The 21,481-nt window shown below is 39.8% G+C and overlaps 1 protein-coding gene across 2 annotated transcripts in view; it reads right to left on the bottom strand.

Annotated features, from left to right (window-relative positions):
- The window catches only part of FBN1 (fibrillin 1), a 234,275-nt gene that overhangs the window by 48,917 nt on the left and 163,877 nt on the right, over positions 1-21,481 (bottom strand). The window contains exons 32-42 of one of the 2 annotated variants that reach the window (XM_060618611.3): positions 20,379-20,504; positions 11,297-11,419; positions 11,031-11,153; positions 9,757-9,882; positions 7,624-7,746; positions 5,727-5,849; positions 5,262-5,426; positions 2,615-2,683; positions 2,393-2,518; positions 1,075-1,197; positions 265-423 (exon numbers count right to left, since the gene is read on the bottom strand). In XM_060618611.3, the coding sequence (XP_060474594.1) occupies positions 265-423; positions 1,075-1,197; positions 2,393-2,518; positions 2,615-2,683; positions 5,262-5,426; positions 5,727-5,849; positions 7,624-7,746; positions 9,757-9,882; positions 11,031-11,153; positions 11,297-11,419; positions 20,379-20,504 (1,386 nt within the window). Of the gene's footprint in view, positions 1-264; positions 424-1,074; positions 1,198-2,392; positions 2,519-2,614; positions 2,684-5,261; positions 5,427-5,726; positions 5,850-7,623; positions 7,747-9,756; positions 9,883-11,030; positions 11,154-11,296; positions 11,420-11,890; positions 12,123-20,378; positions 20,505-21,481 lie in introns of those variants that run through there. The other variant, XM_060618612.3, reaches the window with a different exon arrangement.

Below are 21,481 nucleotides of genomic sequence, written 5' to 3'. Positions count from 1 at the left end.
ACAGTGTTTCTGTTTCTCCCCTCTATGCTGAGTCTGTAAGTCTGGCGAGTGAACTAGTGTACAAATTAGACAGTGTGCTCTGTGACTCAATTTTCAGCTGGAAGGACCAGAATCAACTGTGAACTTACACAGTTGCCTCTGTGAGCTAATTTTTTGCTTAGGAAGATAAACGACGGACTTTTTTCTTGCCTGGCTGAGACTCATTTCTCTCAACAATCCATGGGTAACTTATCAACCTATGTTTTTGGTAATGGTGCAACTCACCTGTGCTCGGGATGGGACACTGTTCACAGGGCTTATTCCAGGCCCGGCCAATGTTGTAGGAACAACAGCACATCTTCTTGGTCATATTGAACAAAAGTTCTCCGTCGCAGGTCTGGTTGTCAGCGTAATAGTTTCTGTAGCACAAACTTCTTCTCATATCTAGAGGGAAGGGGATGGTGATACCATGGGGAGAGCACACTGGATGTCTAAGAGGATACTCAAGGAGTATGTTTCTTTTGGATTTTATTGTAACTTGACTTGGATGAGAGCAGGAACAGCCTGCTCTTACCCAATTTTCTATCCACATCTGCCGCTATAAGAAAGGGGACTTTGAGAAATGTATTCCCTGGGATTTGGGGCCACAGAACTAAGTCATTATGGAGCCGCAGCATTAATAAACTTTACACGACTCTCCACCCAGACTCTTAGTAACAATTCTCCACTGCTATTTGGCAGTAATTTTCTCATTTCCGACTCATGATGTTTTAATACTGTAAGTCAGTGCTGTAAATATAATTGTATAAAGATACACCCAAAGTCAAACAAAAGAAGTACTATTAAACCGTTGTTTGGGATTTTCCAACATTACATTTTAAAGAAAACTCCCAACCACCCACACAAGGTGGGGAAAAAAGGCCAAGCTTATGGTTTACAAGGGAGGAGGCTCTCACAAAGACAGTGGAAGGGTGGCAGGCAGCACTCGGTCTGATGAGTAACATAACACTAAGGACCAAGTGCTGGGCTTACAAGCTCTTTTTCTCTTCACAGATGAAGATCGGACATGCAAGGTTAAGAAAAACTTGAACTTACCCATGCAATTATTCCCCCCATTCACTTGCATGTAGTCTGGAGGGCAAATGCAGGTGTAGTTGCCGACGGTGTTGTAACACGTCCCCGGACCACAGATTCCGGGAGTCTCACATTCATTCACATCTGTAATCCAGACAGAAAGTGGTATACGAATATGAAAGCTTCACTCTTTGGAATGGCCTGATACTCAGTGTCAACATAAATGTCGACAATGGAGGAGAAAATCCACAGGGCACTTTGAAATCTGGATAACAAAAATAGATGTTTAATTCATCGGTGCCCTTTGCCTATGCTAATGTGTATGTTTTCAGGAAAGGAAGTGCCAGAAAAAAAGGTTTTGCCTTCTGATAAGAGTTCCTAATAGAGGAGTCCATAACATCCTGAAAGGCATGCAGAGATGGAGATGTGGAGAAATCCTTCAGAAAGACCGCTAATACGTCATATGTTCACAAAATCTGTGGAAGAATATAATAGACCCTGAAGCCATTCAACAACCACTTTCATGAATTTGCACTGGTAAGGTAGAATGGAAGTAGGTATTTAACACCTCTATCCCCATTTTCAAACACAGAGGTTGACTCTAATCTTTGTTGATTCCAGGGGTCTTAGAGCTGTGTTATATACACTGTGATACTCAATTAATACACAGTGAGGTCATCCTTTATCGAAGTCACCTCATAAGCCTTTTGGAGAGCCAGAGGCATATTTCTCCTCCAGGATACAGGGAAGTATCTCCCTAACTAGTCATGTGACTCCCTCATATAGATGAAAACCATCTTTCCCACCACAGTCTATGGCCCAAGTGCTTTGAAAGCCAGAAGCGGTCAATATTCTCCATCTTTCCAATAACACAGGATGAACAGGAATTATCACTTACATCATAAGACCAAAGAGGCTGCCTTTTTAAGAGAAGCTCATTTTGGTTCATTAGTACAGATAAGTGGTAAAGAACAGGAAGAAGAGGAACTCAGTGCTTCCCAGAATACAGAAGTCCTTGAAATGAGACCTGAGCTACTCTAATATAAATGGCTTTTCTAAAGAGCCCAGAAAACTGCAGGCATAAGTGAGACAATGGCCTAAGATAATAAAACTCCACTTTTCTCAGAAGAAAAGGAATATTTGGGGTGTATCAGAAATGATATGCCATCAGTAACATTCATGCAAGCTGCCACAAGTACGGCACATTTACCTGGCTAGGTTCATGTTTAGACCATTGCGCTATATAGTTAAATTCTTAGTTTTACTGGTGACTGTATACTGGCTTTTGAGGTCAGTTCTCAATAGCTGAAAGAACTGATCCTCCTAAAGGACCATTTACCGTCACACACTCGGGTATCTTCGTTCAGGTAGTAACCGGTTGGACAGCGGCACTGGAAACTGCCGAAGGTGTTGATACATTTCCCGCCTTGGCACAGTCCTGGGAGCTCCTGGCACTCATCAATGTCTGTCAAAATGAAAACAACAGCATTTCTTCAGCACTGTAAATAAACCCAAGGAAGTTCAAAATGCGCATACTTTAAGATCAAGGATACAGAATTACCTTCCAGGATGACAGTGATAGGGTTGGGCCGAAAACCTTCTCCTCCAGGACAAAGAATTTTGTACTCAGCTATTGAAACGAAAAATCAAATGGAGTTCTTTTGAATCTAAAATTTCTAGAAATAGTATCCTCAAGAGAAATACTGACATAGCCAACTGAAAATATTCATTTTCAGGAATCCTTAGCAGTTACCCCGCCCATCTTAAGCAAGTTAACAACTGTGTGTATGCGTGTTATTTTCAAATGGCTTTTACTAAGGGTGCCAGAAAGATGGAAGGCCACTGTCCTCAGTCTTTGGACCCACCACCTACCCTCCTGGCCTCATGTTCCTGTGAACATGTTTTCTTCATGTTCATCACTAGTAGTAATGAAGTAGTAGTTATTGTCATCACTACTTCTTTGTAAAGATTTTCTTCCCCTTTTTATTTTCTAACAAACTCCTCCATTTTTACATTTTGTTCAGCCTTACTTCCTGGGAATTACTGCCTCCCTTAATAATGTTAATCAGCCTGTCTCCAAAACTCTTTCCAAACAGAACCTTAGGGAAAGCTGTTCTTTCCTGGTTCCCATCCCACTTTTGTCTTTAATGCCTAGAGATCTTTCTTGCCCCTCTATTTTACTGAGTGCAATACTGATTCCCTTGGTTTCCCAAACCAACTTTCTACATTGTCCTTTCATTTTCTCCATTAATTCTGTCATTCAAGTATTTCATTCAAAAACATTTATTTCTGTGCCATGCACCAGCAGTGTGATACTTACAGGAACATGCGAGTAAGAATGAACCTAACTGGAGCCTCTGGGTGGCTCAGTCAGTTAAGCATCTGACTCTTGATTTCAGCTCAGGTCACAATCTCAAGGTTGTGAGACAGAGCCCCACATCAGGCTCAGTGCAGAGTACGGAGCCTGCTTGGGATTCTCTCTCTCTTTGCCCCTCCCACGCGCACGCGCGTGTGTGTGCGTGCATGTGCTCTTTCTCTCAATAAATAAATAAACTTAAAAAAAAAAAAATGAACCTAATCTGCTGTGTCATCCTGGTGAGCTTTGATAAAAATTAGCTCTTTCATAACCATCCTAATCTTTCCAAATCTGATAATCCCTCTCCTGGCTTTCTGAAATGCTATGTGTATATGCCTAAATGTACACATGTATATATTTCAGTTCCAGGTCTGATCCAGTTTGGGGTAGTGTGGACCCATTGCTTTACTAATAATTTTTTTTAAGTTTGTTTGTTTGTTTATGAGTACAAGAAAGAGAATTCCAGGCAGGCTCCATGCTCCGTGTGGAGCCTGACACAGGGTTGGATCTCAGTAAACCTGTGAGACCATGACCTGAGCCAAAACCAAGAGTTTGCCACTTAACCAGCTGAGCCACCCAGGAACTCTGCTTTGCTAATCATTATTAATCAATAGAGCTGACTCCCCTACTTAAACACCTTGGTTTGCTTCTTTCAACGTCAATGAAATTAACTATCTCCCTCTTTCATTTTTTCTTTCCTCCTCTTCCTCTAATCATACACTCTTTTTAAGTCTCCTTTTTCAGGTCACACCCTGCCTTCAAGGCCCAGGGAAAAAACGCACAAGGTCATCACCATCTCTGCCATTTCAGAACTGACTTCCCTTTCTGAAGAGAAGAAAGAAGGTGCCTGCTAAGCCTTCATCCCTGTGCTGAGTGCTTGACATGAACGACTTCTTTTAATTCTATGAGGCATTATATGAATGAGGAAGTTCAAGTCTTGCTAAGTAATTTGCCCAGAGTTACATTGGTGCCAAGTGATATAGAGTCCTAACTGGAGCGAGGAGTGTTCCTTCTCCTGCTCATGGCACTGTTTCTGTTCTTTCTTCCCTTATTGAGACCTACGCTCAATTACAGCTTTTATGTTTGGGTCACACTTTGCTAGCTGTACACTTCTGGAGGGCAGAATCTAGTCTAATTCATCTTTGCACACTCAGAGTACACACTCTAGGTACCCAACAAATAATTTTAGAAAAAGTGAATAAATGAGCCTTCCGCAGGGAAAGAATCAGTACCTATCCCAATATACACTGTTAGCAGCAGCATCAACCTTTGCCTAAGAAGCCACATCTGACTGGATCCTCATATAGGACCCACTTAGAAAAATGTGAAGCCTTTTCTATTTTTAGGAGACTTATATATGTCCTTAAAATCACATTCTAAAGCTTTCTTTCAAGTAATACCATAAGAATAGAAATAACCTTCCCTTTTGTATTTACTTAACTAATCACTTTTCTTTTACCAGGGACCAAGTGTCTAACCTATCCTAGAGCTTTTGATAACTAGCCCACACATCTATCGATGTGTTCCTGGAAGGTAAGCAATATTATATAAGTAACCTAGCCTGTAAAAATCTTCTTTAAAATAGCGCTATGTACTTTTCACTCACATAGAAATGAAATGTCACCTGCCTGCCCCACCTGCCCTTTTAGTACAAGCCAACTGGGGACTCTTCTGACACCCAAATTGGGAATGGGGTCCCTCAATAGGGCTGAGAGGTTTGATCTCCTTTCCCTGACTAAAGACTAGAGACTGGAGGCAGCTCCCTCTTTCTGTAGCTTCTGTCCTGTGGATCTAGAAAGGAGAACTGGCCTGAGCAGGAATAATAATAATAAACAGGAGGATGTACACTTACATGTGTTCACAGGAGGGCACAGCTCACAAGGAGTACCCCAGGCTTTACCCAAAGAACAGCAGCAGGAAGCCTTGGAGACACCAACTCCAATTTCATTGCTACAGGCTGTATCTCCATTGTCTCCTCGAGGTCGAACATCCAGATAGCAATTTCCAGAGCGGGTATCTATTTACCATGTATAAACAAAAGAGTGTCAAGAATATTCTCTCTATGTGAGGGCTGGATATTGAAATCCATTTCAGAAACTGTTTAAAAACTGCAATTTACTTTTACCACGAAACTAAGAAGTGCCCAAACACATATACTGGGAGTTTACCTACAGAATAAAAAATAACTGAAAGTATAAATCAGATTTAGGCAATGTTTAAATTTTTATGGTATTACTTTTTTAAAAATTTGAGAATGGAATGTTCAATGCTGCTTTCAAAGTAAAAGTATACTCTCTAAAAAGTTTTAAGATCTTACCAACACAGCCAACTCGAGTTGGATTCAGCTCAAAGTCGGGTGGACAGTCACAGGTATAGCTGCCTGGAGTGTTGACACAGTTCCCACTGATACACGTGGTTGGATCCAGACATTCATTAACGTCTAAAACCACACAGCAAAGGGCACAATTATCAGCCAATGTGGGGCAGACGTCACCATACAACGGTAGCAGTGGATCTGGGGCTCCCAACAAGAATTTTAAGAGTTACTAGTTACATTACACCTAGAAATACGGTCTTCCACTTCTGAAATAAAAACCCCTCAGGAAGGAAATATGTCATAGTCTTTGGTCTTTTTCCCCTGGAACACATTTAGCATTCAAATTTGTCATCAGGAGAAAATATAACTTTGGAACTAGGAAAAATATTCCAGTCAAGGTAACTGAAAGGAAAACACTACTGTGACCTCGGTCAACCAAAAATTCAGACACAGGTTTTAAGAAAATATATTTAATATGTGTGGCTTGTTATTTCATCAAATTAGAGCAAGATGTCCCAGGGAACCCTTAGGAGCAGGCAACTTCTGCTGCTTCCCCAACCGGGCACGCTCGCCTCGGTGCAGCTGCGTACAAGGCAGACACACGCACAAGGCTTAGTGTGCTTCCTCAAGCCTGCTAAGAGTCACTCTCCCATCATTGATGCTGTGTGGAATATTTCCCTTTCAGTTTCTATTCCAAAAATATGTACAGACTTCCGGATTTAAGATGTGGGTTTTGGCAAATTCCACCTCGTGTAATCCTTTTGTCTGTTTTGAACACTGATGAAATACTTAAGAACAGACAAGCTGACTCAGAGAGAAGAGAACGGGAAATGAGGATACCTTTCTCCTTGGGTTTCCCTCCCAGCCTACTGTGGACCTGGTAACCTTCCTGTAGGTTCCACTGCAGAAAATTCATTTGCTCAGATTGCATGTGAACTTGGAGGGACAGGGAAGACTAATAGAAATGAGGTCAGACAGAACGATGCTGATGGTAAGCTGGGGCACTGAGGAAGGCATATGGGTCCTGGAGAGGCAACTTCCTGAGGCATGCTAGAGGCCTGGCTTGGTGTCATGAGTTTCCATCAAAACAAAACAAAACAAACACAACAAAAAACCAAAACAAAAAAGACAGAAGAATGCCTTTGGGAGGAATACCCTGGTCTAGATTTATTTCAGGGAGGTGGTCATAGTGGTGGTGGTGGTGGTCATAAACTGGAGACCTACTGAATCACAGCTTGTTTAGGTAACTGGAAAAAAAAATTTTTCCCCTGAAATTCTGGGCCTATCCAGAATGGAACATGATTCCTCAATATCCTTGAATAGACCAGTGGCCCAGGAAAGAGAATGCAGATGTCTTGCAAAGTCTTAACTCAGTGCCAAAGGGAACAAAGTGACGGTCCACAGAGGGCCTATAGCTTTTCTAATTTTTTTTCTTATGTTCCCTGAGAGTCCCCTGCTCTATAAGAAAATGATCTACACACTAGAAATTGGTGGCTGCGCTCTCTGTATCACATTCTCTGGTGACCACGGACAGGCCACGATGGGAAGGAGTGGGTGTTACAATGGAGAAGTGCCAGGAGAAAACTCATGATCCCAGTGCACGGCCTTCAAAAGGAACCTTTCTGAAAATGTGCCTAAGGAGAAAAGGAATGGCTGGGAGACCTTTCAGCCAGAGCACCCCTAGAACATTCTTCTATAGCCACAAACTTGACTGTGAGGCTATAAACTCTGTTCCTTCAATCGTCTGCCACTCTTTCCTCCGCATCCTTACATGTACCCTGTTCCAGGAAATTAATTCTGTGACTCTGTGAATATTCTTGTGAGGTCCCAGTGATACCCCAAGAGCCAGGTCCTCAGGACACCTGGGAGCAGATTTTGATGGGAATGGACGTCTTACCTGTGCAGTTCCCGCCACTTCTGTCCAGTTCGTAGCCTATCTCGCACTCACAGCGGAACAGGCCGGGAAGGTTGTGGCAGGTTCCAAAAACACAGATGTTCGGAAGGGAGCACTCGTCGATATCTTGGGGAGGGATACAAAGGGGGAGAAATTATTATTATTATTAATTATTATTATTATTATTATTATTTTGCTAAAGGAACTGCCCAGTATCATTAGGCACCTCATGTTATCAAGAAAATGAAGACTGCTGGGGCGCCTGGGTGGCTAAGCATCTGACTCTTGGTCTCAGCTCAGGTCATGATCTCAAGGTTTGTGAGTTCAATCCCTGCATTGGGCTCTGCACTGATGATGTAGAGCCTGCCTGGGATTCTGTCTCTCCCCCTCTCTGACCCCTCACCTGCTTGTGCTCTCTTTCTTTCTCTCAAAATAAATAAATAAACTTAAAAAAAAAAAGAAAATGAAGACCACCTAACATCAATCCACATGCTTCTCCTAAAGCCTGTTAGATGATTTGCCAAGTATAGTGAAGCCTCTTACGTGAGAGCTCCCTTTTTTCAGCCTCCATTACATGCCAAGCAGCAGGCTAAGCATTACATGTATATAATTTCTGGTCTTTCACATAGATCCATGTCATTTTTGTGAAGTAAAAGTCAAAAAGGCTACCTTAGACCAAATTCTTTTGTTGTTCTTATCTATACAGTCATTGTTTTTTATCGTGGGTTATAAAATTTTACAGACCACAAAGGCTTTGTGGTAACTTTTGTAATCAGTTTTATAATCTTCTGTATCCCTAGTGCTATGTTGTGTGCTTGCTATTGTTGATGGAGATCCAAAACTGCAGACACTTCTTCCAGGCCTTGGTCCCCGCCTCACATTAATGTTCTGCGTGTGTAATTGACACACAGGCACATTATCAGCCTTGAGACTGGCTTTAAATAGCTATAACCACTCTGCAGGCAATGATTTATATTAAGAACAAACAAACAAACACAACCTTCCCTTATAGCATGAAAAGAAGCAAAATTTTGTGCCTATTTAGGTTACCAGAAGTGGCACAGTACCTGTTTTCCTTGGATATTCAGAGTAACAAAAGTAAACAACGTATTAGGCACATGGTCAAGAGCATAATCTGGTTTCTTGCTTCAGAAGAATTTTATATCAAACTCTGCATATTTAATATAAACTGTATAAAGAACACCTAATGGTTCCATAACAAAGAAAAGTATTTACATAGAACTGTATGAGGGAATTAGTATACACGCCATAGCTAAAGACTGATTTTGAGTTAATGTCCAATTACCAAGCAACAATTATTAGTTATGACATTAATCAGGGTCTTGTTTAAACTTCTACTGTCAATGGTTATCATTTGTTTATTTCTACTGAAATCTTTTTAGTTCATGGTAGACACTAATTCTTGTCAGTGAGGGATAATGCACTTAGATTTGACAAGTGTGGGGAAAGAGAAGAACCTTGTGTTTCCTAGTGGGTGCCAGCCTTAGCCAACAGGCTCCCAGGATTCTTCTTGTCTGACCAACACTTCTCAGAAAGACAGAGACTTGCACTGGGAGACAGCATGACATATAACATTATCCCTTACTGAATGGATTTGCAAAGGATTGTTCCATATTCACATGTATTAGATATTTAGAGACCATGTGAGACAAACCCAGTACATTATTCTACATATGGAGAAGATTATCTGCTCTATTATTTTAAAGCTTTTATTTCTAGAAACCAAACCATAGCAGAGATTAAAAACATATTTAAAGAGAATCCTTCAACAGGACATTATCAGGGCACTTTGAGCTCTCTCCCCCAGCAATGGGGATAAACAAGTCACACTGAGTTAACCACACCTGGTTAGTGTCTCTCTCCTATGGCCAATGGGTGTACTCGTGTAGACCATCTGGCCATGGTTGGCCATGCAGCTTGTGGTCAGAAAGTTGAGATTTTCTCTGTACAAAGAGAAATCATCCAGCTGGAGACCTAATACCTCCACAAACTGAATTGACCAGCTTAGATGTGAAGCCAAAACACACCTCAGTTAAAAAAAAAAAATCAGGAATGTTTAAATAACCTCATCTTGTCAGGCTTTACAAGGGCCCCGGCAGCTTCCCCATCAGTTACCTTCACAGGCTTTCCCATCAGCACTGGGCACAAAGCCCATGTCACATTCACAGCGGTATCCTCCTGGGGCATTTAGGCACTGGCCATTGCCACACAGATTCAGATTCTCAGAGCACTCATCAAGATCTACAGCCAGAAAGAAACACAAGTTACTCTTCCTTAGTCAGGAGGTTCCTAGTTCCTCACATCTGACATTTTTTTATCATTATCAACTTCCTGAGTATTGCAGTGTTTCATCAAATTTCTATGCGATACATTTAAACTCATTCTTTTTTCTCCTTTGAATGTTAGTATTGAATAGTCCATGAACATGGGGTTCAGATTCAGAATCCTGAATGCTAAATTGTCCCTAGTGATGTAAAATGAATAATAAGTCAAATGAATCATTCAAATTAAGGCTTTTTCAAGCAGGGTCACCCACATGAGGACACATCCATGACAGGAAATAACATGCCATGATTTGTGCCTATTTCTTAGGTTTCAGACTCAGCTCAGATGGGCAGCAAAACACCTGGGACAGCAACTACAAAGGAAGCCAAACGTTCCTGTCGGCTTAATTTTGACTCAGTTTTGCTAATAACCACAGGCATTAAATATCAAGCACATGGACCATGTATGTCTGATATGTGAAACTTTGAATATTTTCTAAGAAGTAATGGAAGGTTTATGATGACAAAATTTCACTGAGTTAGACATAAACAATTTCAAATATGCTAAAAATTTTCAATGAGTTGGAAAAATTCCAGGTAAATCACTGACTGGGCCTTAGTTTCTTTTATGTTTAAGTGATGTCCTGTGAGCAGAATGTTCAGGATATATTAATGCTTTCAAGTCATATGAAATGGATCTCAGTATCTTATTGAGATCTAGAACATCTGCAACCCTTCAAACATAGCTTCGTACAGTAAGCTCACTCAGGTTTGGTATAGGAACGAAGCCCACAGTGAGAAATAGGCACAAAAATATAAAGGCTGAGGATTATAAAAAGAAGTGTAATTTTTTTAAAAAAGTAATGACATCATTGCATACAATGATACCCATCAACTATATAACTGTATATATGTATGTATTTTTAGTAGCTTCTGAAGTCTCCCTAATGGACCTGGCTCCAAATTTCCATTCCACAGGCATGTAGTTTCACATAACTAATCTTTTCTATTAGAAGTTGTCTATAACTGACCCAAACTTCAGGCAAAAACCTGATGGTCTGAAAGCTGTGAAACACCTGGCTTCTCTGATTTCCATTTCCGCAGTTGTTCCCCACACAAGCCTACCTGTACAAGTGAAGCCATCGCCCGTGTATCCTTCTTTACAAAGGCAGCGGTAAGAGCCCATGGTATTCTTGCAGTCTGCATGTTGGCTGCACATGTGGGTTCCATTGGAGCATTCATCCAGATCTTATGGAAAAAAGTCACATCGTTACGAACAGAAAGCATGACCTTTAAAGTCAATAGTATACAAATTTTTTACAGAATAAATATCTTCATGTTTATAGTCCAGGCAGCTCATGAGAAGCAATTGCTGCTGTTTTCCAACCCACCAGTGCACTTAATGCCATCTCCGATCCACCCGGGGCTGCAGCTACATTTGAAGCTTCCTGCCGTGTTGGTACATACAGCATGTCTGTCGCAGTTGTGTGCTCCAATTTCACATTCATTGATGTCTGGAAAAATAACCAGTGGTTTAAAAAACAGTAGCACAAATGCCTTCTTGGTCTTTTAAATAACTCGGCAATGGCAACTAGCAACTTCAACAGTTGACTCACTTTCACACTTTCCACAGTATTATGTAGATTGGTTTAGCATCCACATATATAACTGCATATATTGGACAGCTTTAAATTCCAATTTATAAAGAAAGAACAATATGATGCTACTTGCTATTATTAATTCTAAGTATCTTCCATTATTTTAATGTGTCCAGTCATCGCAAAACAAAATGAACCTCTTTCAAGTTGAAGACTTTAAAAAGTGGTTTGCCTAACATTCTATGGTATCAACACTCATGGTCACATGTTTCTATTCCCGATGTTTTTATTAAATCAACTATAAAGTAATGGTGCACATTGTTTTCATATCTTGTACAAAGGAATACAATGTTGTTGGCATACTAGAAAACTTTTTCACTCAAATACTATGTATTAAATATATTTTATTCTCAAATGGAATTACTGTATTATTTAATTATGCTTTATTTCTATAAAAGTTTTACTTCAGGTATTGCTAATTCAAGCATTAGCAGAGAATTTTCCTTAAGGCAGTGAGTGAACCATCTTTCCTCTCACTTCTTAGAGTTCTAGCAGGTTGGAGACCCAAGCCTTCTGGTATATTTCATGTAAAATTCAAATCAATCCAATGCAGATTTTTCTGTAAAAGGAGTACCAGATTAAGGTCATATTACTGTTAAAAAGAGACAACAGGATTAAAATGGAGTCACTTGTGCTAAGCCCCTTATCAGCAAACCGTGGCTTAATACCTAACTTAATTGCAGCCTCTCCCAGGAATGAAACCTTTAACCAGTCAACCTGGAGTTACCTGGTTAGCACTAATGAGGTAATCTACCTGATAGAACTCTTTCTGTCCCCATAGAAAGGTGACCTTGTCTGAAACCATCTGCTCCTTCCTTGTTTCTATCTCTCTTTACACCCCCAAAAAAGTCTTCCATTTTGTACAGCTCCTTGGGGCTCCTTTGTATTTGCTAGATGGGATGCTGCTGAATGAGTAAATCGTGGAATAAAGCCAATAAGACCTTTACATTTTATTCAGTTGCATTTCTTTTTTTAACATGACTAAAAGACTCCAAATTCTTGAAAGTTCTCCATTCTCCAAAATTCCATTTCCAAATTTAGCCAAGATGGATTCTATAATATAAAAGTGCTATAAAATGTAAAGTGAAATGTTATTTTTCTCTGATATTGTGATTTATAAGAAATAAACCTTGGTCTTTATCCCTGTTTCTGGCACAGAGCTCCTAAAACTCTTGGAATTACCTATTGATGAGAGCACAAAGGTGTATTTTGTTACATTTATGAGGTAAATTTTGGACTTCACCTAAGCATGGAGTTTGTTGCCAGGAGAATCAACCATGTGATTAGAGGGTTAGAACTTCCAGTTTCACCCCTGACCCCCATGGGAGAGAGGCTGGGGTTGAATCAATGGCCAATGACCAACGATTTGATCAATCATGCCTATGTAACAAAGCCTCCAATAAAATCCAAAAAGCTTCTGGATTGGTGAATATGTGGAGATTCAAGGAGAATGGCTTGCTCAGAGAGGGCCTCGAAGTTCCACACCTCTGCCCCCTACCTAGCTCTATGCATTCCTTCTCTCCGGCTGTTCCTGAGTTATATTCTTTTATAACATACTGGTGATCTAGCAAGTAAGCGGAGTTCTGTGATGGGATAGAGGGGTGTTGGGAGCCTTTAATTTGTAGGACTAATAGCCAGTAGTTCAAAAGCATAGGTAACAAGCTGGACATGTGATTGGCATGTGAAATGAGGACAGTCTTGTGTAACTGAGCCCTTAAACTGTGGCATCTTTCACTATTTCCAGGTAGATATTGTCAGAATTGAGTTGAATTTTAAGACACCCTATTGGTGATCAGAATTGAAATTGGTACCAGCATCCTTACTCCCCAAACTAAATCCATTATGAAGGACAGGTACTTAACCTTATAACAACTTTTTCGTTAACTAAGAATAAGAATTCCTAAGTTAGGGATACTACGACTCTATATGGAAACCAACATCTAACTTAGGTCAAGAGGGATAGTTTTGGCATGTAAAATGTTACAAGAATTTTCAGTGATCATTTGAAAAGGGGCATGAAAAAGAAACCGGGCAAGCAACTTGTGTTTACCCTTTTGTTTACTTAAGAAGCCCAATTAAATGATTTGAAAGTGTTTGGAAACATGCTGTTTGCCAAATGTTCCCTCTGAAGCCCTGAAATGATCCTGAGATCTTTGGCTTCTTCATAACTTCTAGAGCAAACACAAAATAAAATAGTGACATTTTTCCTACAAAAATATTTTGTGATATCACTAATGATCATAAAATGAAAACATGCCTGGAAGAAAGTTCTGACAATTAGAATGTATTGTATGGGTGAATTTTAATGTAACCTTGGCAGCCACATGAACCTATCGAGTTATTAAAGCAGGTCAAGGCAGGCACATACCAGGGAGCTTTAGACTTGTGACTGGAAGCTTTAACCAACTGAATAATTGAGCACGGCACATTCCAAGGAAATGAGGAGGAAGGCCAGCCCAGGGATAATACTGGTAAGTTTGCATGAGAATTCAAGAAAGTAAGCCTGACCTAAGGGCTCCCAAATGGGACCATTAACACTTCTTTCTTCCTCAGGTAAAAATCAGTTCCCGCAGCGTTAATGACCAGTTTTGCAGAGTCCTATCTTCATTTCCCTTCTTTGTCATAATCTCTTCTGAGTTAGGTAGAAACAATGAGTTTCAATTGCCTAAGTATGGAAGTTTCTAAATGTTATAAAATTAAGGAATTTTCCAAGTAGAAAGAACTCAGAATTTGACTTTCCGAATTCTCAGTTTCTCAGAGGAGGTACAGTTGGTCCCCAAGAACATGGGGACTTTCAAGGGCCCCAAGGTCAGTAAATGGTAGAGCCAGAACCACGTAGAACTTATTTTCCTATCTCCTGCTTGGCACTCTTTCGCCTGGACCACAGCAGTATAATCGAGCTGATTTATTTGGTCACATAAGGACTTTATTCTAAGTCCCACTTCATGGAGTTTTCAAAATCTTGGTGAGTAACAGACTTCCAGAAATTCACAAATATTTTCTACTAAGTATAATTTTCAGAGATGATCATAGCATGTAAATCTAGTAATTCTCTAATCTTTTTCTAATTACCAAATTCCAACTTTCTAATTACCAAAGGTTTCCATATGGATTTTTTGCTTTCTCTATTTAATCTTGCAATTAAGAAAGTTACCATTTCTTTTAAAAGGAGTCTCCCACCCTTTTTAAATCATTAATAATATGCTAATATAAATTTCTTTTTCCTTTAAGTGTTTATTTATTTTGAGAGACAGAGAATGCAAGCAGGGGAGGGGTAGAGACAGAAGGAGATACAGAATCCCGAGCAGGCTCCGTGCTGTTAGTGCAGAGCCTGACATGGGGCTCACAATCCCGCGAAACCATGAGATCATGACCTGAGCTGAAATCAAGAGTCAGATGCTTAACCAACTGAGCCACCCATATGCTACTGTAAATTTCTAATTCGAGAAAATGCATGCAGTTTTACTGCAATGTTTTCAAGGTGAAAAGAAATTCTATTTGCAAGAAGCCATGTATCATAGGCTTTAGGATACTAGGAGAAATGATAACTCAGGAGCCAATATTCAATTCTTCATTTTGTGAATATTTGTTTAAGTCATTATCTCAACGACTTACTCTTAGCAAGTAACAAGTGAATTAGAAAGAGTTGGTCAGGGGCGCTGGTTCAGTCAGTTAAGCATCTGACTCTTGACTTTGGCTCAGGTCATGATCTCACGGTTTATGAGTTCAAGCCCTGGGTCAGGCTCTGTGCTGACAGCAAGGAGCCTACTTGGGATTCTCTCTCTCTCTCTCTCTCTCTCTCTCTCTCTCTCTCCCCCTCTCTCTACACTCACCTTCCCCCTCCCCCACTCACACATGCATGCTCTTGCTCTCTCTCAAAGTAAATAAATAAACTTAAAAAAAAAGAAAAAGTTGGCCATAAAGTGTAAAGGCATCCTTGAGTAAAATGTCTTTGCATGTGTATGTATGTGCACGTGTACTATTGCCAGCTATTATTAATTATTCCCATGGCAGACTTGTGCCTAAGACTATACCTCATTATAAAAGCAAACAGAAGAAGAAACTGACCCATTAAGGAAAACAAACAAACAAAATGCTGTATTCAAACATCTACTCTTCAATAATGGTAAGGAAACATAGCACATGCTTGCCAAGAACGTCTCTTTCTGTACAAATGTTCTCTTTCCCCCACAAGTTTGCTCCAGACAGAAAATTCCTTTTTTAAGATTAAGAATAAGCACAAGCCAAGAAAAGCAAGGAAATGCAAATTTAGGGCTGACACTGCAATGTCCTTAACCCCACCAAAGTTCCCTCACAAAGACTCAAAGGTTCTACTTGCATGGCTGTCTTGATAGGCAAGGGTGTGGTCTAAGCAGACCCCATGCACAGGTTCTGGGTGTGTTCCACTGACATTCGAGAAGGGCTTTGTGCTGTCCTCTGCTCTGGCCTCCTCTGACAGTCTTACAAGGAGACGCTGTATCACCCACACACACACCTGCCCTCTTGCCTTCTGGCCATCACTCACAGTGAAGCTGGCACACTGTGAGATCTTGGCTGGGCATTGGGGAAGAGGACATTGGAATAAATGGAGAGGCCAAACATGAAGGCTACTTGGATTTCTCTATTTGGATCCAAATTTGAGCCAAGACTATTTAACTGAACACCCACGGAGTTTTCACAGGCTGACAGCCAGTAGAGGACAATTAGCAGTGATAAGAAGAAGCTGGGAGGAAATGGGCACAAATTCTCACCAAGTCCTGATGGTTTTGAAGAATATGATTCTCTGTCATGGACTAAGACCCATGAGTAACATTTCTCATGTGAAAAGAAGCAGAGTGTTTGAGAAATGGAATTACCCAGATATGCTGCTATTTTAACTGAAAACAATTCTTCTGATCTTAATGGTATGCTTGTTCACTGACTGAGTGAACACAGGATGGGAGGTAGGTTCTCAGAAGTTCATTTTTGAAAGCAGGGACCCACTAGGGCTGGCACTTAGCAGCAACTTAGCTCTTCTTCCAATTTATTGTCTAATTACAGTTATATGGAATGAACAGAAGAAGCCTGGCATGTGGGCCACAAAAACTATAATCCAGCCCCCTTAAGCTAGGGACAGAAGAGCATGTTCTAGATTTTAAGCAAATGTACATTCTCCCTCCATTAAATAGAACATTCCCCTCAGTGATACCCATGATTTGAACAAAGCTTAAGGAGAAAAAAGAAACCCTTAACATCTGTGTGGGCTGGGAATGTAAGTCAGTGGGTGGATTCTGAACACTGCTAAAGTGATTGGGAGAAAAAACATGTTTATTTGTTAAAATGGAAACAATCAGTAACGACAAGGGAGCTGAAATATTTAGACAAAGCTGTAATGGAACCCAGAGGACATTTTTTTTTCAGTTCTCATGAAACAAAGTTCTTCCCTATGAAATAGCATACATATTTTTATAATTCCTTTACAGGGTACTCATTTCTCATATATATATATATATATATATATATATATATATATATACACACACACACATACATATACATATATATACATACATACATATATACATATATATACATACATATATATACACATACATATACATATACATACACTTATTAGCATACACATTGTATGTATGTATACATATTATATATGTACAAAAATACATTTACACATATTATCAAAAACCTTGTCCCAGGTTTGTTCTTCACTGTTAGTTGTGCTGTGTCTTGCTTATCCCGTTAGGTAAGATACATATCTCTATTTACATTAGTTGCCTGGGACATTATAAACACTTGTCTTTAACATGACTGTCACCAAGGTAACCTGATGGTATTCTAAGTTGGGAGTGACACTAATTTTAAACTAAAAGTGGGGCGCCTGGGTGGCTCAGTCAGTTGGGCGTCCGACTTCAGCTCAGGTCACGATCTCGCGGTCCATGAGTTCGAGCCCGGCATCGGGCTCTGGGCTGATGGCTCAGAGCCTGGAGCCTGCTTCAGATTCTGTGTCTCCCTCTCTCTGCCCCTCCCCCGTTCATGCTCTGTGTCTCTGTGTCTCAAAAATAAATAAACGTTAAAAAAAAAATTAAAAAAAAAAAACCTAAAAGCAGGCTAATAGAGCCCTAGTTACATGGGATTAAAAATACATTTTGGCTCAGATTTTTTAAGACTTGTGTTTAAGTGCAGCAAACTTGCTGCCAATTCCGGTTTGTGCAATTCATTTCCAATCAAATGTGATACCATTGGTTGAGTAACGGTATTTACAGAGGACCTCTTTTTCTTCCCTTCCCGATGCACCCTCTCTTTCTGTACCTCGCTGCAAGGGTGCTGATGCAAGAGGAACGCTTGTGTAACTACAGAGCACCTTGAGCTGTTCAGGCCCACACACCAGCAGAAGAGCTAGCCAGTAAAATCCAGAGTCGTACTACTTTACATGAGGCTATCATGTGCCATGAGGCTATGATACGGAAGTGGCTGTGAAACTCATCTTCTCTCTACGGTGCCGGCTGGGTTTTATGAAATTGAGAAGTCCTTTGGGGCTACAATTTAAAAGTAGGGTGATGCTGGCCCTTAGAAAAGAATGGAGTATTTCTTGAACTTCAAATCTTGGTTTCTGGTCATGTCATTTTACTACAAGACTGCTGTTCTTTTTTTTCTTTTTTTAATTTTTTTAATGTTTTATTTATTTTTGAGACAGAGAAAGACAGAGCATGAGCAGGGGAGGGGCAGAGAGACAGGGAGACACAGAATCCGAAGCAGGCTCCGGGCTCTGAGATATCAGCACAGAGCCTGACGCAGGGCTCGAACTCACGGACCGTGAGATCATGACCTGAGCCGAAGTCGGACGCCCAACTGACTGAGCCACCCAGGTGCCCCAAGACTGCTGTTCTTAATGTCAAACTGGTGTCACTGGTGTCCTCTCATCTAACACGGGGTACGTGGCTCTCATTACAACAGTGCAGACTCAGTTATGAAAAACAAGACTTTTAATACACAGAGTAAGATTTCCCTTCTCTAAACTGGTCTCAAGCATGTATCAGTAAATAGTAGTACAGAACTTTGCTGAACTACTGTTATTAAAGACATGTTATGTCTTTAATTAAAATGGCTTCTAGACACTGTCTGTACGTCTCATTTTACAATGACAACAATAGCCACTATTTATTCAGCAGCTACTGTATGCCAAGCACTCTGCCAAGGGCATTATATACATTATATCTCATTTACCTGAACTGATATTAACAGTGCATGAAAATTTTAGCTTTCGTCATGGTGACAGGCCTGAAATAATCGGCCTCTGTCCATGCGTATCTTAGCTGGAATTTGGAGCATGAAATTCTACAGATCCTTTTCTTATAGGGAATGCAGACTGTCCCATTAGATTAACTTTCTCCTAGCCTCTCAGTTCTTTGGGCTGAATTTCAGGGAGTTCAACTGAACCAACAATGGTATTGGCCTCTATTAGGTAAAATGCAGTATGGAACTATCTTACCTTCCTTCCCCTTCATTAGTGCCAGACCAACACCCCTTATCTCAAGTCCTATATTTATCCTGAAAGCTAACAATAAAGCATGAACCACAGACACACTGAGCTAAGCATCATCTGTACCCCAGAGACCAGTCGTTGAGATTTTAAACACTGTGCCATTTACTAGAATGGACCCATAGTCATGCTTCGTATGAAGAGTAATATAGTGAGCATGAAGGCATTCTAGCTTCATGCTTCTTTTTATAATTTGGCTAGAACCTGTCATTTTTGAACCAATAGTAATATTATTGGCATTATCTTGTATATCTATAAATTTGAAACTTAGCATTATTGGACAGTTTGGAATTTTAATAAATATCTTTGCAAACTTTCTTAAGAAAATGTTGATATAATTAAGAAAAGGACATTTACCACATTGCCAATGTGCAAATATTTTAATGTTCGTTTCAAGTCACAGGGGCTTGCCAAACTGGCTTTTGGAATCAAAGTCTGTTATTTGTAAAGAAATTATGCCATTACCTAATTCAAGCTCACCATGATCTCCATTATGTTTTAAATTATGTTATATCCCATAATCTGTTATATTACCATAAGTAACTATAGTAAAACATTATTATTCCACATACTTACCATCATGTCCTCTAATTTGAAAACACCAACTAAACACTTAAAAACAATATCATCTACACAGAGTGACTTCTTTTACTTGATGTTTAATAAAATAATCTCCTACAAATGTTCTGAAAAGGTTTTCTTATGAGCTATTGGTATTAGGCAAATAAAAATTACAAACGGTTTAATTATCACGTCTTAAGATTTGCTAAGTCCAAGGAACTATTTGGGGTAAAGCAACTTAGCACATCAAAAGCACACTAATTAAATGAAGTGGAAGATGATGGGAATTGATGAAATATATGAATTGTAGGATGTTTCTTTAAAAAATAATTTCAGTTATAAAACCTTAAATGAAATGTTGACAAGGGTGGCTTGCTTTAATAAAGGGATAGGAATGTTTAGTAATTAGCATGTTAACTATAAAATATAAAAATGTTATTTTTAACCTCATAAAAATTTGATATTTATAGTGTTATAGTGGTAATTCATTCAATATGCCTTTTTCCACAGGTAAAGGAAAAAACTTCAGTGTAGATCTGATCTAAAGTATAACAAGTTTCAAAGAAGGGGAGGGTAAGCTAATGAAAAATGTTATACAAAATGCTTTATAATGCAATTAAAATGTTAGTGGTTTTAGAACTTGTGTTACTCGATAATTATGGCAGTAGTCTCTTAACCATCAAATATTTTCTTGTTCAAATTGAAAAAACATACCTGTACAGCCAGTTTTTCCTTTTTTGCCTGAATATCCCATATCACAGTGGCAGATGAATGAACCTTTCGTGTTTTCACAGGTTCCACTTAGGCAGATATTTGGATTTAGGTCACATTCATTGACATCTGTAAAATACAGATATTATTAATACATATAACTGTTTGGTATCATTGAAAACTTTTCTCCCTGACAGAAGACAAAAAAAGGGACCATATTTACAGAGCTCAATTCACACCTGCCACACTCAGTTCATACCGCAGGCCACCCCAGCAGACTGGCTCTGTATCTGGGCTACAAGCAGGAGGTCACGTAATCAAATAAACAGACTGACTCTAGGCTGTGTATAGAGCCTGTTTATGTGACAGTCTAGAAAACTTTTTAAAATGACATATTCTGTTGCAAGATAAAAATTTTAATTCAGCCTGAGACTGCCAACATGTTAGATTCCGTATTTTAAAAGTAAGTATAGATGCACTATTAGTCTTAGTTCAGGTCGTGACAAACTTCACTTCTTGCCCAAATTAAAAATTTTCTGTTTTTTATGACATTCACTTTACTGGGTTTTTTTAAGTTTATTTATTTGACAGAGACAGAGACAGTGCGAGTGGGTGAGGAGCAGAGAGAATCCCAAGCAGGCTCTGCACTGCCAGCACAGAGCCTGATGCGGGACTTGAACCCACAAAACCACAAACGAGATCATGGCCTGAGCCAAAACGACTGAGCCACCCAGTCACCCCTATGATATTCACTTTAATTTATAGGGCTTCATAAATATTCAGTAAGGGTTTTCTGAAGATACAAATGTGAGATAATTTAAAATTTTAATTCTAGACTCTCACTTCTGGCCAAGATGGAGTAATAGAGGTGGAATTTGCTTTCCCATGGGAAACACCAGCAAAAAAACAACAGAGGCAACAAAGACAGTGATGCCTGAGAGAAAGAAAAGCTAGGTGAGCTCCATAAACGCCCTAGATTACAGCGTATGGACAGTTTTAAGTCCATGGCATAGGGAAGGGGATGAACGTTGGAGCCAAGTAGTGTCCCAGAGTTGAGGGGATACTGCTGGACATCCTGGAAGGTCAAGGTAGTCAGAGTTCACAAG

The sequence above is a fragment of the Panthera onca genome, chromosome B3 (assembly GCF_046562875.1).
Source record: "Panthera onca isolate mPanOnc1 chromosome B3, mPanOnc1 haplotype 2, whole genome shotgun sequence".
In the NCBI taxonomy this organism is placed as follows: domain Eukaryota; kingdom Metazoa; phylum Chordata; class Mammalia; order Carnivora; family Felidae; genus Panthera; species Panthera onca.
Note: the sequence above shows the minus strand (reverse complement) of the source record. Positions and strands in the feature narration are given on the sequence as shown.